General features: G+C 36.9%; 1 protein-coding gene across 1 annotated transcript; it reads right to left on the reverse strand.

The window, feature by feature from the left end:
* Positions 1 to 10,529: 10,529 nt before the first annotated feature.
* Positions 10,530 to 14,276, reverse strand: LOC113726461 (DNA-directed RNA polymerases II, IV and V subunit 3-like). Its single transcript, XM_072074813.1, has 3 exons — positions 13,681 to 14,276; positions 12,269 to 12,506; positions 10,530 to 11,039 (listed from the first exon to the last, which is right to left on the reverse strand). The coding sequence occupies exons 1-3, from the start codon at positions 14,127 to 14,129 to the stop codon at positions 10,767 to 10,769; spliced, it is 960 nt and encodes a 319-aa protein (XP_071930914.1). The 5' UTR covers positions 14,130 to 14,276; the 3' UTR covers positions 10,530 to 10,766.
* Positions 14,277 to 16,219: the final 1,943 nt, after the last annotated feature.

Below are 16,219 nucleotides of genomic sequence, written 5' to 3' on the forward strand. Positions count from 1 at the left end.
TCTTTTTGAAGATGATCCCTTTCAATTTCAGCTGTTTGAACTCCTTGACTAATTTATTGCAAGTACGTTGCTGGCCTAGCTTTACTTAGGAAATCTATTGGTCTATGAATTAAGAGTAATTTCTATGAATTAGGAAATCTATTTCTATGTAGATAACGGATGTAATCAAGTAACATGCTAATTGCGAGGTAGGTTGGTGTAACGCGGACAGCTTACCATAAATTTGTTTCAGTAATTCGGGAATAGGATGTTGCAGGGCAAGTTGTTGGCCGGCGGGGAAACTTAAGGGCTGTAGCATTTGGCTAGGGATCTCTTACATGTTTGGATTGCATTTTTCTGAATTTTTTTTAAAAAAATACTGTAGCTATTTGATATTTGTAAGGCAAAAAGTGATTGGAAAATTTGTTCATAAAAAACGTAATAATTTTTCTTTGAAAAATTGCTTTCCAAATAAGATGTTTTTGTCTTTTGACTTTTATTGGTTATATCCTTCAAATTATATGACATTTTAAGTTTTATGTCCAATTGAATTCATTTTCAAGTTTATCTTCTACAGCACACTGGGATATATAATAACTTAATCCCAAATCGTACCATCACAACTTAGACTTCCAAAATATGTAACTTAGTTTTTAAAATGTAAAAAGCATAGGAATTCTTTATTTTACAAGTCATTTGGACTTAGTAATTACTGTGTGACAGACACTTTGCAAACTGGAACAAGTAAAAGGGAAAGAAAATAACTATACTATCATACGACAGCACGCCACAAAAATATGGCGTGAGAGTTCAGGATCAAACCTTGCCTCCCACAATTGATCACAAAAATGTGGCAAGTCATTTTAAGTGGCTTTCAGTTCGAGTGCATAGTGCACTCGTCTGGGATAGAAGGTGGTTCAGTCTCCTCCACTTTTCTCTTGATCTCTTCAGATCTTCTCCTTCCCGTAACATAGGATAAATATAGGTCTATCATATCAGCCAAAAAAAAAAAAAAAAAAAAAGACAGCACGCAATATCACTACAGTGTAGAAGCGTATACATACCCCAAATGACTTGATAGGCTTGCCAGTTGTATTGATTTCTTCATCCGAGTACTATAAGATTGAAATTGTGTCAAAAAACAGTTGATGCATCCATTGGTTTTCTTCCTTACAAATTAATAATGAAATTCATATGAGTTTTCTTCCTTAACTACTAGGCCACGAGTTCGAATTATTAGGGGATAATCAATAAGTTAAGAATCACCGTTGACCCCTTTTTTCTTTTTTGATTTTTTTTTAAAAAAAAAAGAAGGAGAAGAAGAAAGAAAGAAAGAAAAAAAAAAGTGTAAGTACATACTTTATAGTCAAAACAATGAGACCACAATGATACAAGTGATTAACTTTCATAGTGATTAGGAGTTGGACTGCTGTATGATTTGAAAAGGAGTTAAAAGATTTGAAACGCTTACCTTAGAACAAGTGTTTTTGGAACAAGTGTCTCATACATCCTTATATTCACTGTTGATGATGTTTAGTTAACCCAGAATAATCAGTAGGGAGGATTAACAAGTAAACAGCCCCATCAATTGCTCTTAGATTGTCTAAACTTTTTGACTCCGCGAGAGCAGCATTGAACAGTGAACTAGCTGCAACGTCCACCCATAGCCCCACCCCCCGATTTACTCTCTACGCGCTTGGCGTTTACCGATATATATATATATATATATATATACACGTATTCTTCCCTGCCTTGTGCATGCATGCATGTACAGCTTCAGCTATGGCAATGCCAATCGTTCTTTCGTTAAAAGTTTAAAACTTCTAACCCCAAAACCCACTGCCCCCCACCCCCCCCCCCCGGGGGATGCCCTCTTTTGCTGCAAACTATTTGTCCATTGACAATAATTTCAGATTTTAGTAAAAGATTAGTGCCCTTCAAATGCTTCTCATACGTAAAGTTTGTAAATCCACACAATTTACTATCTGCTTACATTGAACTTAATAGGAAATATCGACCGTGGTGGTGATTAGTGCCCTTTCCAAACAAATATTTTTGGATATCCTGTTGTTTGGTTGATTTAAGAATTGTCGTTCAGCAAGGAGCCTGGGATTTCAACGCTAGTTGTCCTTGGTTCTTTCTTTTAAGAAACAGCGTAGGGCATAGGAAATGGTTTTCACTTTTCAGGGAACATGGAAAATGATCAGATCCGTCATAAACAGTTGTTAGGGTTATCTTGTTGGTCAAATTTTCAATACGGATCGTTCAGACTTCCGCTTACAGCTGGAAAACTAGTGCACATCCTGCAGGAAATATTTGTAACAATCTCCAGTTGAAATTGCAGCTTAATCCATAGTACTTAATTAGATCTCAGTGATTTAAAAAAAAAAAAAAAAAGAGAGAGCCAGATAACTTTAATTTTTCAAAGTTCGAGGAAAAGTCGCCTCAGTCAGATTGGGACAGCAAAAATAGACATATAGTTCATGCTAACAAATATTAATTATTGTTCAAATGTTAGTAGTAGTACATTTTTATCAGACAATTGAACATTGCCCGAAAACTTTGATGAATATGGTCAAGACACTCTACAAAGATCTCATTCTGGAAGGCAAATGCCGTGCTCTTTTCTTTAATAGAATTATCACTTCGCTTCACGCCATGTTTTCTTAGATAGTACTCTTTTTAACTTGGCCACATAAAAAAACATAAAGAGAAACAAGGGAAAAAAAAAATAGCAACAAGATCACAAGAAGAAGAAGAAACAAACATAAACGACGGAGAGGGGCCCGAATAAGCAGATTATTGTTGTATTATTTTGTCAGATGACAAAAACATTTGCCAGGAGACATGAAACATTCATGAGTGGACTTTTACTCCCTGCTAGCTGTTGTGTCTTTCTACTTTCTTCGCATTGTCAAAGGCCATCATCATATTACATGAGAAAAAAAAAAAAAAAGGGAATTATCAAAGGACGCAAAAATTTGCACTTTCTGTATGCCCAATGGAACACTGGGGGCCTCGTCGAACGCCACCGTTATGGGTTATGCAATTCGAGAAAAATTTAAAGAAAACAACTAATTAGAGGATGCGATATATATACTACCAATAAATATGGAACCACCCGTTTCTTGGCTTTTTTGGTTAGAAGGGAGCTTTAAATTTTACGTGTTATATATATACTCCCTCCCTTTTTTTATAACTGACGTTTAAGAAATTTGTTTTAATGTACTTTTATCTGTCGTTTTATTATTACCATATAGTATTAATTATTTTTTTACAATTTTACCCTTTTATCTCTCTTTTCCAATACAGGGTTCTTAATTTTCACTCCTAGTAATTATTGCTTCTCTCTTTGTAACAACCCTAGTAATTATCTGTCCCTCCGTATTTTAGTGAGAGAAAACATGGGTGAATTGGACAATTAATGAGGGTACAAAAGGAAAATAGTGTACAGATTTAAGCAATAAAAAATTTTTTTTAATTGGTGTCCAAAACCTTAAACGTCAGATAATCGTTAAACCCGTTTCTTGGTTTTTTTGGTTAGAAGGGAGCTTTAAATTTTACGTGTTATATATATGATACTACAGTTTTCTTCTCTGGGATGGCTAAAGCAAAATTTTATTTAGCAACTGCATGCGTGCCAACTGTCTCAGGTCGGGTAGTAGAATTTCCCTACGGCTACACCTCATAAGTGGGATTTCACTTTACCGAATGAACCTCGAGCCACGTGTCATTCCCCATTTTTCACTCTCTTACGTTCCCCGCTCTGTCCTAACCTTGTATTATTAATGCCAACAGACGGACAAAACTATGTTGTGTTGCATCACATTAATGCTCCTTCCTTGGTACACTTGTCTCTGACCCCCTCACAAATTGATTATTGAGTTTTGTCTATTTCAAATTGATCCGTGAAATTCCTATAACATTTGGTGTAAGCTAACTCGGAGTATAATTTTTGAATAATCATCAACTAAACTTAGTTTTGTGAGTTGACAAATTCAAATTCACATTCATATCATACGAATTTGTATTAAAAAGTGTAAAAATTACATTGATTAATTTAAATTGGACAGAACTAAACTTACGAGACCCGCTTCGTACACATTCTATCGTCCTCATTTTCTATGTCATGATCGGAAAAGTCAAAATTTTAAATTCATTTTTCTTCATCCTATTTCTCCTGTACTCACTTACAAATTGATAAGAAGAAGGTGGCAAAGCAAAACGAAATAGCCACTGCACTTTGAATTGAAGGGCATGTTCGAAGAATTCTTCTCCTACAGATGAGTTGTGATCTGTGTTTGGATTGAATTTTTTTTGGATTTTTTGTAGAAAAATTACTATAGCGATTTAATGTATGTGAAGTAAAAAAGATGATAGGAAAATGTGTTTACGGAAACGTAGCAATTTTTTGGAGGAAAATGGTTGTCCAAACACCCACCATTGAACTTTAAATTGAAGGGTAGAGCTTTAAGTTTTGGTGGTGACCAATAGGCCTGTCAACGGGTCGGGTCTAAACCCGGATTCGGACAGGATCCGTGAAATTATTGCGGGTATGGGTAGAGATTTAATTTCGTTACCCGGATTCGAATCCGAATCCGTTTTGTCAAACAAAAAAACGGGTCGGATACGGAATATAGTATTCTGACCCGTATTAGACTCGGATCCGGATATAAATGAATTAATAATTTTAAAAATATATATTTATCAATATAATTTTATTAGGGTGATGTATTTGAATAAAGTCAATTTGATTTCTTTTCTTATTTGGTTTTTTCTTTGCATTAGTTAGAAATTAGTTTACAAATATATTTTTTTCTCATTTTTATTAGAATATAAACTTTGCTAAATTTGTTCGGGTAGATCCGACCCGGATCCGAGACCCGCCGGGTCCGGATCCGGAACATAGAATAAAAGACTCGCCGGGTAAACGGGCTGAATCCGAGTCCGGGTCCAGAATAATGAATTCCAGCCCGGACCCGACCCGTTGACAGCCCCAGTGACCAAGAGACCAAATTGATAAGAAGAAGGTGGCAAAGCAAAACTAGATAGCCATTGAGCTTTGAATCAAAGGTCATGTTCTAAGAATTCTTCTCCTATAGATGAGTTGTGATGGGTTTTTTTTTCTTTTCAATAATATTTATATACCTTACTCTATGTCTACCCTATTATAGGAGGAGGTTAGCAAAACTAAATAGCCATTGAACTTCAAATTGAAGGGCACATCATCAGAGAAATTCATTGAAATGACAAGCCACAAATAGTGATGCAGAAGGCAACGTTTCAAACCTTGCTGAAACCTTGCCTCCCACCTACAACCAAGATTTAAAATCTTGGTGGTGATCAAGAAAACAAATGGTTGTTAGCAATGAGTTGTGATGGTTAAAGTTTCACTTTCTTAACATGGGTTGCGTTGATCATAGCGCATAAAATGGGATTGAAGGGAATATTTGATTTGACATAAATGAAGGCATTAATTATTTAACGGGATCTATCGTCATCCAAATCTTATGATCACCCATGTGTTTGCACAAGAAAGCGGAAATGTAGGTACCAAAAAGAGATTGAAAAGGATTTAATTGTCATTATCGTTGGGGGGAAGGAGAAAGAAGAGAAAGTCTTGACAGAAAATGTTGGGTTGCTGCTGCCGCTCAAATTTGGAATGGAAATGGAGAGAGAGCAACTAAAAGAGGATTTGGCAAGGTGGATATCTGTTAATGGGGCACTCAACATTCCCTTAAAAAAGTTGAAAAGGAAGGTGCTAGGATTTGGAGTCCGGGGGACAAAATCTTTGGATTGTATGGATGATGTCTCTCATCCGCTTCGACTTCTGTTGCTCGGCTTTGAGACGTTTTGTGGAGTTGGTGAGCGTGAACATGTGGACGCATTGCAATTTTTTTGTGAAGTGTTTGTAGAGAATGTATTGATATATATGGGATTTAAAAAAGTAATTAGAAAATGTGTTCACGAAAATGTAGAAAATCTCATTCCAAACAAGGCCAGCATTTCATATAATTAGCTACTAGTAGCGATCATTCTTATAATAATAATAATATTATTATTATTACAATAGTTGTGTTAAGAGTGCTTGCAAGGATAGTGGTTTTTAATTCACTGATCGAGGATTATATGTTGGGTTTTTTTTTTTAAAATAAAAATCAAATTTCATTAATAAATTGTTGGAAATAGTTTAGCACAAGATATGTTATTTGTAATTTAACAATTTAATTGATACAATAGATCCAAAAAATAATGAATAGATTTGAAAAATACAAGAAAATTTGAAGTTGTCTTCTAACAGATAAATCGTTGCAACTTCCTTATATGCATGTTATAGTTTCCGGATCCACAAATCAACGGTTTTTAAACTCCAATAATGATGATGAGATTTGTCAAAATAAATCTAACATTTAAAAAAAAATTCATGTCTAACAACTAAATGTAAAATAAATTTAGATCTAACAAAAAAAAAAAAAAAAGATCTCCATAATAACCCCTAGAAGAATCGAAAATTCAAACTATGAAATTCGAAGAGAAACGGAAAACTCTTACTAAGAAAATTTAGAGAGACTTTATTAGCAAAACGAAACAAAACAAAATTCATGTTTATGAGAGAAGACATTTGAAAAGAGGAAGAGGAGTGGATCAAAGTTGGAGAAGAGGAGCGATGTGCACTATATAGGGTTTAGTTATGTGCTGATAACAAAAACTTGAAACTCTTGACTGATACTACTACTAATTAACAAGTCCATTATCAAGTCGATGCAACTTTCGCTTCGAAAAGAAAAAGAGACTGGCGACCAACAATAACTCTACTCTCAAAAATGAAAACGGTGAATGCAACAATTGGGAGTCGAGACACCCCACGTCAATAATAATTGTAGAATGATGTGATGATGGCTCCGGCTTGGGGGAACTTTTAGACATAATAGATCCTCATGCATCTCTAATTATAGGAGTACTTCATATTGCTAGTGGTACTATTCTGCTGCTACCACCATCTCTTTTTTCGTTGACTCGGTCTGCTCTCATCTCTCAAGTCTCAGAAATTGCATGCTTGGTTTCAGTCATTTTAATTTTTATCACCCACCACTCCAGGGGTTTTTTTTTTCTCTGCTAACATAATATTCTCTTCTCTTGCTCACAGCTGTAAAGCTGAAATGACAGCCAAAGACGGGGTCCCCACAATTTTTGGCTGAAAACATAAAAACCTTTGTTCTTTTTTGAACTTTTTACATTCTGTCTGGCGCCACCCTTGCACTTGACTTGAGAGCCACTTCTACTACTGATCATCCTTTTGACTTGGTTGGGAGGCAATTACCGTACCGCTACAATCGAAGTAGCAGTATTTCTTTTTCAATTAATTTTCATCTTCTCATTAATTTTTTTTCCCTTCCTTTTGCCCTTCATTCAACCAAAATGACGAATGCAGAGCGGAGAACCCATTCAAAGAGGTCCCTCCCTACCCTCCAGTGCTCTTCTTCTGTTTTCTTTTGCTAGTAGTTGCAGTGGTACTACTTTTTGGCTTAAAGGGGCAAAAAAAAAAAAAAGGGCATTCATTGTGATTTGTGCTTTTGTGGTGGCAATGGCATTGACTATTGCCAAATGCCCAGTTGCAGCAGTAAATAAAATTGAGAATGTCTGATCCAAATAAATATTACAGTATTGTTGTTGATTACAGAAGGATCCCAAAATTGGCATGGGCCCAGTGTGGATCCTCATGGGCTCCTGTCATCTGAGACCGTGGGCCCCCCTCCTATTCTCAGAAACCGTAACTGACCCCATAAATAAATTATTTCTAAGCTCACCAGACAATTCCGCGCTCTGCTCGTGATCAAAATTATTGTCCCAAAGCTCTCCTCCTCTCTCTCTCCCCCCCCCCCCCCCCCCAAAACCCAAAACAAAATAGCCATCTCCATCTCCATCTCTTCTTCTCCTGCACTCAAATAGTAGTCAAATTTGCACTTCCGTAGTAGTAGTGATTGATACAGACCAGTATTTGACATCGCTTTCACATGCCTAGACGTATTTCAAACTCGAGACTCTAATAGGTTTAAAGGTACAAACAAGATCTTACCTAAATTCCAATGCGTCCAAATACTCCTCTGCTATTATTATTATTATGGTTCTGATGTAAAATACGGAGAATCCTATGTAGTTTTAAATGCTACCATTCCTTTTTTTTTTTTTTTTGGGTTTGGGATTATTTATACGACCCATGAATTTCTTTTAGGCTTTGAGTTCGAGCAAGTAAACTTTGCATAAATCCAGCTTGAATTTCAACAAAACCTGGAGCCATGCATGAACGTGACATTAGATGCCCGAAGTCATGATGGCTTCAAGCGATCAAAAGTGTTCCAATCTGATGGTTGTAATCTAAAACGAGTCCTGTCAACAATCCAGCTTCAACCAATAAATTATCAGCAGTGGCATCTTCTTCAAGTAGTACATGTGAAAGAATTTAAACCAGTGGGGAAACACACAAATATCATATACTGTTCACCATTTATTTTAGTAGTCAAGCATGCGTTTTAACCATCCACCAAAACGAATTTCAGATGTAGAAAGAGGACACCTTCTTGTTTATGTGAAAGATGAAGAAGCATTAATTAATATCTCACCCTTGCATCTCAATCGTCCAGTGTCATCTGAACTACAAAAATTAGTAGGAGGAAAGAAATTTTAGATCAATATCACGGTTCCCAAGATTCATAGGAATTTTTTTTGGGGGGGGGGGGGCAGTCTTCTTGGGTTTTCTGCCACTCATTTGACTATTCTTTTCCCGCCTTGTATTGTGCGGAGGAGCATCTGTATCAAACTACACCCATGTACACAAAATTATAATAGTATCTGGCAAAAAAGGTAATGCTAAAGGAGAAACAGACGAAGGGCATTGAATACTGAAGTGTAATGAATGGCGAGTCGAGGGGTAAAGAATAGGTGGTCCTAACTCCTACGCATCGCGATGGCTAATGAGTTTGAATCAAGTTTCAACTACTACTACTACATTATCACACTCTTTTTTTTTAATCTAACATCAACGATCTACTCTACTCTTATGTTATGTTATGGGAAAAGGAGAGCTCTATTGAGCTTGTATGGTGGGGGGTTGAAGGCGAGTTTTCACATAAGATAATAAGTGTATTACTGCACCCTTTAATACACCAAACGAGATTTGAAGGCCCGACTTGATGCACCAGAAGGCAGGCATTGTCACAGCACACCATTTAGTCTTCTTACGAGGGTAAAGATATTAAGGCTGGTGAGTCTTTGCAGATTGCCTCTTAGGGATCGAGCGTCCCCTTTTATTTGGTCAGAGAGAGAGAGAGAGAGAGAGACGATGGAAGTTTTTGATGATTTCAGGGCAGCAGTACTGGCGACGCTGAGGTGCTGTGAGATGTCCCAAATCTGTGAAAGTTGGCAGCTATCTTGGAAGCATGTCTGCTTCCAGGACAGAGATTTTTGGGTATCTTTTGACAGAATATAGGTCCAATCTATACGGGTGGCCACCTTTTAATGGGTCCAAGTCCAATGCCCCCCCAATTCTCATCGCTGATAGTATATGCTTCAAGAATTAATCACCGTTACTAATCTCAATACATGTCATGATGCAAAGCACATCGGTTGGAGGGCTAAACTTTTGCTCTGTCCAACAAGTTATTGTGGTTTCAAGTTTTATGAATTCCAGGTCCCCATTTCCTTTAACTGCTATTTGGGCCACAAGAGCCCATGAACGGAAGCAAAAAGAATGAGTTCGCATGATAGAGACGCCGATATATGTCCTCCTCCTAATCCTATCATCGTTTGATTTATGAAATTTAACATCGTTTAATTTAGATTAGCACAGCAATAAAAATCCATAGCGGTATGCCTTCATATTTTGATTGCTCGTTAATCAATTCCTTGCTCCTTCAGGGAACAGTTTCACCAAATCTGTTTCCTTTAAGCTATATATTGACCGGGGCAGTGGGGGACTGTGAAGTTAAATCAGGATTCAGGTATCACTGCGTGTGTGTGTGTGTGCGCGATTCTTTTTCTTCTTACACAAATAAGCAAAGGATGCATGCAGTCCTGACTCCAATTATCTGCATGCTAAACCTTAAATTCGGCATTCCCAATTCTAAGGACAAAGGCATGAATCTGCCTTTTTTACTCCTTTAAAATCCAATCTCAGCCCACGAGTTCCCCAGTTCAAGTTGAATTCTCGCAATACTACAATGGCATATTCTTCATTCGGTAGAAAAATCCACGTGTCACCATAATTATGGAGTCTCTCGCTACATTTAATTGCAGGCGATGATATTGCCTGTTCAGTTATTCTTCAACGGCTGCCCATCTCCTCGGTAGTTTACAGGAACGTGAAACAAAATAGAGAGCAAATATCAACAGCTCAGTTGTTGTACAAATAATACTACTTGGAAAAAGTTTAAAAAAAAAAATAGAGCACCAATGAAAAGGAAATTGGGGAATGGCAAAACAGGTCGTGGCATTCTAGGTTGGTCATAGCATTTTGCAAAGAAATTCATGGAATATCAGAGAATAGGACCCACTGCAGCGCAAAATTACTAAATGAAATTACAACTTTAACATTCTACAGTCTAGACAAACAACTTCAGACGGTGAACATCATAAAGCTTAGAGGAACCCCCTGGGTGCGCTCATAACTACAGAAATTTGATGACTGATGATGGATCATCGACTTTCTGGTGCATTAATTGATAAATGACAAAATTAAACAACAGAATTTACAAAACTAAAGTTTGTCAGTCCTCCATGTAACACAACGATCAGCCGCCCCGCATATGTGCATCCAATTCCAAAAACTGCTCATCAGCCTCCACAGTGTCCTCCGACAAGCGAACTGCATCCAGCTTTTGCTTCAGAATGTCGATAGCATTAAGAACCAGCTGAGAAGCTTTAATTGCACCAGTGGACTCAACCGTGAAAATGAAACTGTCTTCCTTGGGATGTACCTCTACAAGCCCCGGCGCATTCAAGGATTCACATTTCTTGATCACCTCATCATCATAGGTATATGCCTCTGGATCAACCACAACAACCTACGGAAACATGGAGGAGGGGTTAAGATAAAAAAACAACTGTAAGAGAAACTTACAATAGATTTTATCAAAGTACAATCATCCAAGCATGTATAAACAAACCAAAATGCGCATAGCCCTTTGCTACAAGACATGGACTGATATTCCTTTCTTCGGGCCAGTCAGTTAAAGTCAATCTTATGCAGGTGCTCGGATGAAGTTTTAAACAACCATTATAGGGCTTTTAAACCACTTCAATGCAAAATTTTTCTCTGCACTCGCACTTAATAATAATCAAACCAAACGTACATGACCAAAGAAAACAGCTGTTAGAGAAACTTACAATAGATGCATGTCAAAGTACAATCATACAAGCATGTATAAACATTTGCTCATGCAAACAAACCAAAATGAGCATAGCCCATTGTGACAACACGTGGACTGATTTCATTTTTTCGGTTCAGTCAAGATTCTCAGATGAAGTTTTAAGCAACCGCTATAGGCTTTTAAACCACTTCAATGCAAAATTTTCCTCTGCACTAAAATTTAATGCATTGCCTTAAAAGAAAACATACAAGAATGTAAACCTACTAGTAGAAAACATTCAAGAGAAAATACTAGTAAGGACTTCTCCAACCTAAGAATAAAATCCTTTGTCTTTCTCTATAGTAGAAAGAAACATATTCCAATAAAGTAAACCCCAAACCTCGAACTATGTCAACCAATTCCATGCCAGGGGAAAAAAGGAGGTCCCCGAGAAAATATTATATAAAGAAACAACAGGAGAATAGCTATTAGAAAGCAAACAGATTTCTAGATTTTCAAAAACAAAAATCTTGTGCCAAAGAGGATGATGATCAGATGGTTGCAGGAATGGAAACTGAGATGGATAGCTTCTAGCAGTTGTCTAAGTTTGAAAGGTATCAGGAGTTTCTAGTAGTTGTCTAGATCTGAAAGGTATTAAAAGCTAAAAAGACTATGAAAATCGATCACAGGGAGATTTATAAATATTTCATACAATAGACGTATAATCCAGAATTCCCTTCTTCCAAATTCCCTGAATTCTATGTCAGAGAACCATGGAGAAGAAAGTAGGGGTTTTTGGAAGAGAAGGGGGGGGGGAGGGGAGAACATAAGAGTCACCATGGAAGACCACTTATCAGACATTAAGTAGATAATTTTGGATCCCCGAACACAGTGCAAATGATTCAACTAATACACATGTAGGAGGTAAAGCAAAAGGAACGTACCCGTCCAGTTTTGGCATCAATGTCAAAGACTTTGGTAGGACTGCTTTCAACCACACTCATTCTCTGCTCAAGTGTTAATTTCTCCATCATATCTTCATTGATATAAATCTCAGGTTCATACATGAATGTAACAGTTGCTGCGGGTGACCATTTGGCATGATCCTTGCCAATACCTTTCCGAGCTATAGCTCTCAGCCTCAACTCTTGCCCCCGGCGTAGTTTCACTATCATAATTCCCCTGTAAACAATTTATTCAGTAAATATTATAACAGCTTCAACACTAGAGATCAAACTAAAACTCTGATTCCAGATCCTTTTCAGCAAGATTTCCCACAATGTTAGACCCACCATGCAAATTACCACCACAAAATGTGATTTAAGAACATAGCGGAGAAGTTAAAGTACGGCAATACCACATAACCAGATGTCATCACAAAAAAAAAACATAAACTAAATAAAATGATAAATATCAAAGAATCAACAGGGTTGCAAATCTGTACCAGGAAGCATTAGACCAACCAAAATATTCAAGTTCTAAAACAACCTTACAAAGCCACATGCACAAAGCCAGGGCTGCAAACATGTACAAGGAAGCATTAGACCAACTGACATATCCAATGCAGAAAGCCGCATGCATACAAATACCAAATGTGATGCATCTGTACCAAGAAGAACTGAAATAACCCTTAGGGGTTCCAGTGTCCATCATGAACTGAAAAGGTACTCTGCAAATGTAAAAATCACACCTTATGCACAAATTGAATTGATTCACATGAAGCAAATGATGCAAATTAGGCCTCAAACTCGAAAAAAACCCATCTCTGAAAAGGTACTCTACAAATGTAAAATTAAACCTTTCCTCTCCTTCCTTCCAGAAAAAAGAAACCAGTGCTAACATCATTCTCATCTCAAGGGAAACAAGATCTATCAGGCCTACTGGTCCTGGATCTCGTTCAAGATTAAAAATGCATCCGTATCCTCATAAGGGAGTATTCTGAATGCATTTCTTCATACTTCCGCACTTGGCAACTCCAGCAACAATCATACACCAACAACATCACACATTGCAAAATGATAAATTTCATTCAGATTGAACTTGCGATTCAAGGAATACCATTGCACGCAATCTATAAAAATCAACTATCAAATTCATTACACCCATAAATCACCACTAATTCAAATGCATAAATTTCGGACAACATTAAATCCCAAACAATCAAAAGAAATCAATAGCCACAATATATACAGAAAAAAGCCCCTTCGTCTAACATAATCGACAATTGTCCTAAATTTGAATTATCCACGTTAACATCTCCGTACAGAGTTGAAAAAGTAAAATATCCCAAAAAATAAATAACAATAATAATAAGGGATATCGTTTGTAATGTACGTGTTTGCTAGGGTTACTGGACCTGTTCTCGGCATTATCATATTCCGAGGATGGACTGGCGAAATCAACGGGGACAACAGATGGATCAGAGCTGATGAGCTCCCTGCTGGTGACATCTAGGGTTTGATCATTGAGGCATTTGGCTCTCAGATGAAACTCGACGGAGCAATACTCGCACTGGCCGTCCCCATCACAGGCATCGCAGTCACGTGAGAAGCGCATGCTCATGGCTCGCTCGCTGGTGAGTGGAATCAGACCGAGTCGGTGAGCTATGAACTCGTCGTTCAAGACGGAAGAGTTCACCTCGATCTCCACTAGGTCAATGGCGATAGTGGGAACCTCGGCTATCATTACGCGCCGCAGCGCGTTGGCTATGCTGGCATCAGTGTCGCGGAGCTCGAACTTGGCGTAGTCGTTCTTCAGCTCGCGAATCTTCACTGTCGGAAACCTCTGGTACGATCTGCCTTCCATTTTCCTTCTCTTCTTTTACTTTCTTTGAATTCTTTATATATATATATATATATATTCTCAATTCCCCGAGGGAGAGTTTGGGGGGGCGGGGGTTTTGGAAGAAGAAGGGCGCTTTACTGCAAAACCCTCTTGAGGACCGGAAGGACTGACCAGCGGAAAGCGGGCTGGGGCAACTATTTAGTCGGGGCAATTTTCACTGCATCTCCCTGGAATTCAGTTGAATTCCACTTTGGCCCCAAAGTTTTTCTTTCTTTGTCCCCCAAGACCTCTTTAATTAATTCTATGGATTTTCGTTTTTGACATAAATAATGTAGAGGCGGCAATCTGGATCAGAATCCATTTATCCATCCATTTGACCCTTAATTAAATGGATTTGGATTGCCAATTTCCAATGGTGGTTTTAAATGGTTTGACCAATTAAATCCACTTAACTTAATGGTTTTAAATGGATTATCCATATAAACCATATAAAACCAATTACTTCAAAAAAAAAAAAAAATATCAATCCCTTTGACTCGGAAGTTCCAAACCAACAAGTTCTGAAGTTCCATAATACCCCAGTCACTGCCATGGATAAACTAATGATGCCCTAATTTCTCTTTTTTTCTGAATTTTTGGTAATTGGTAAGACGAAGCCATAAATTGTCTAAGTGACATTCTATTTAATTCTTCAATTAGAGCACTTGATTTAGCCAGAGTATTGAGATGCTGGTTATTAGTATACCATAAACGAAAGCAACCCCTGGTTTTTTATGATGTTAAAGGTAGTATGGAAATGTTGGCCAACGAGTCGAAATGTATGAAGATGAATCATATAACCAGAATATTCTGCAACTTGTGCGAGATTGTAGAATTTTGTTCAGATTTGAGGATTAGATACTTTGCGAGCTTTAATCCATTTTCTTCAGCAAACGGAGAATTAGATAGATAAGAAATAGAAAGAAGAAAACGAAAGAGGAAAATGAACAAAAAAGATAAAGGAATTTCCTATTTGATGGTTAAATGGATTTTAAATGGATAATTGGATATCCATCATCCATTTGGATCCAATCCACATACAACCATTTACTAAATGGATTTAAGTGGATTAGACCATTTAATCCATAATCCATTTATGTGAAACCAATTATAATCCATCTATCCATTTTGACACCTCTAAAATAATGTACTAACATCATACTATTACACTTTTTCAAAAAAAAAAAAATTAAATACTTTTTCAAAAAAAATTTTAAAAAGAAAAACAAATACTAAACTGGACATCTAAAAAAGCAAGCTTCAATAATGAATTAATTTGTCGTTTTCAATTGGTAGTGTTTTCTCTTGTGGTTCAGTAAAATGATTCAAGTTTATTGAACTTGGGAGAGAAAAGATTATAAAATGTAAAATAGGAATAAAAAAGCAAAATTAAGGCATTCGTCAACATATGAAGGGAGACTAGATTATGTACAAGGAAATGACCGTGTGAATTTCAATGGACAAAAGTCAACATAATCTTCCCCCCGCCCCCCCCCCCCCCCCAACACAAATCCACCCCTCAAACTGTTATTCTAGCTAAATAGACCAAAAATATCCGCTGTAGAATCAAATAAGGCCATAATTAAAAGATTACCGATTGCAAACAATTTGCTACCATTTTGTACTGGTCAATACTTATCATAGCGACATTTTCGTAGACAGCAGTTAGCTACAAGTTTTAAGGATCGGCAAAAGCAACTCACAACTCACGTGGAGGAAAACGTTAATTACTGTAGCACTTTTTGTGATGTGATGTATATAAAATAAAAATATAATTAAAAATATAAAAAGATGAGTTAAAAATATATTTATGATGCAAGTAAAATATTATTTGAAATAATAGTGATTTGTTTGAATAGTGTATTATTTGAAATAATTACTGTAGCACTTTTTGTGATGTGATGTATGTGAGATAAAAAGGTGATTGAGAATATAAAAATGTAGGTTGGAAAATGTGTTTATGATGCAAGCGAAATATTATTTGAAATAATTTGGGTATCCAAACACTCTCAGTGCTATCCAAAAGAAGAGATGGAGGCCCTGTATTATTGTACCAACAAAGCAGAATTAAA

Source organism: Coffea arabica, chromosome 2c, assembly GCF_036785885.1.
Source record: "Coffea arabica cultivar ET-39 chromosome 2c, Coffea Arabica ET-39 HiFi, whole genome shotgun sequence".
NCBI lineage: Eukaryota > Viridiplantae > Streptophyta > Magnoliopsida > Gentianales > Rubiaceae > Coffea > Coffea arabica.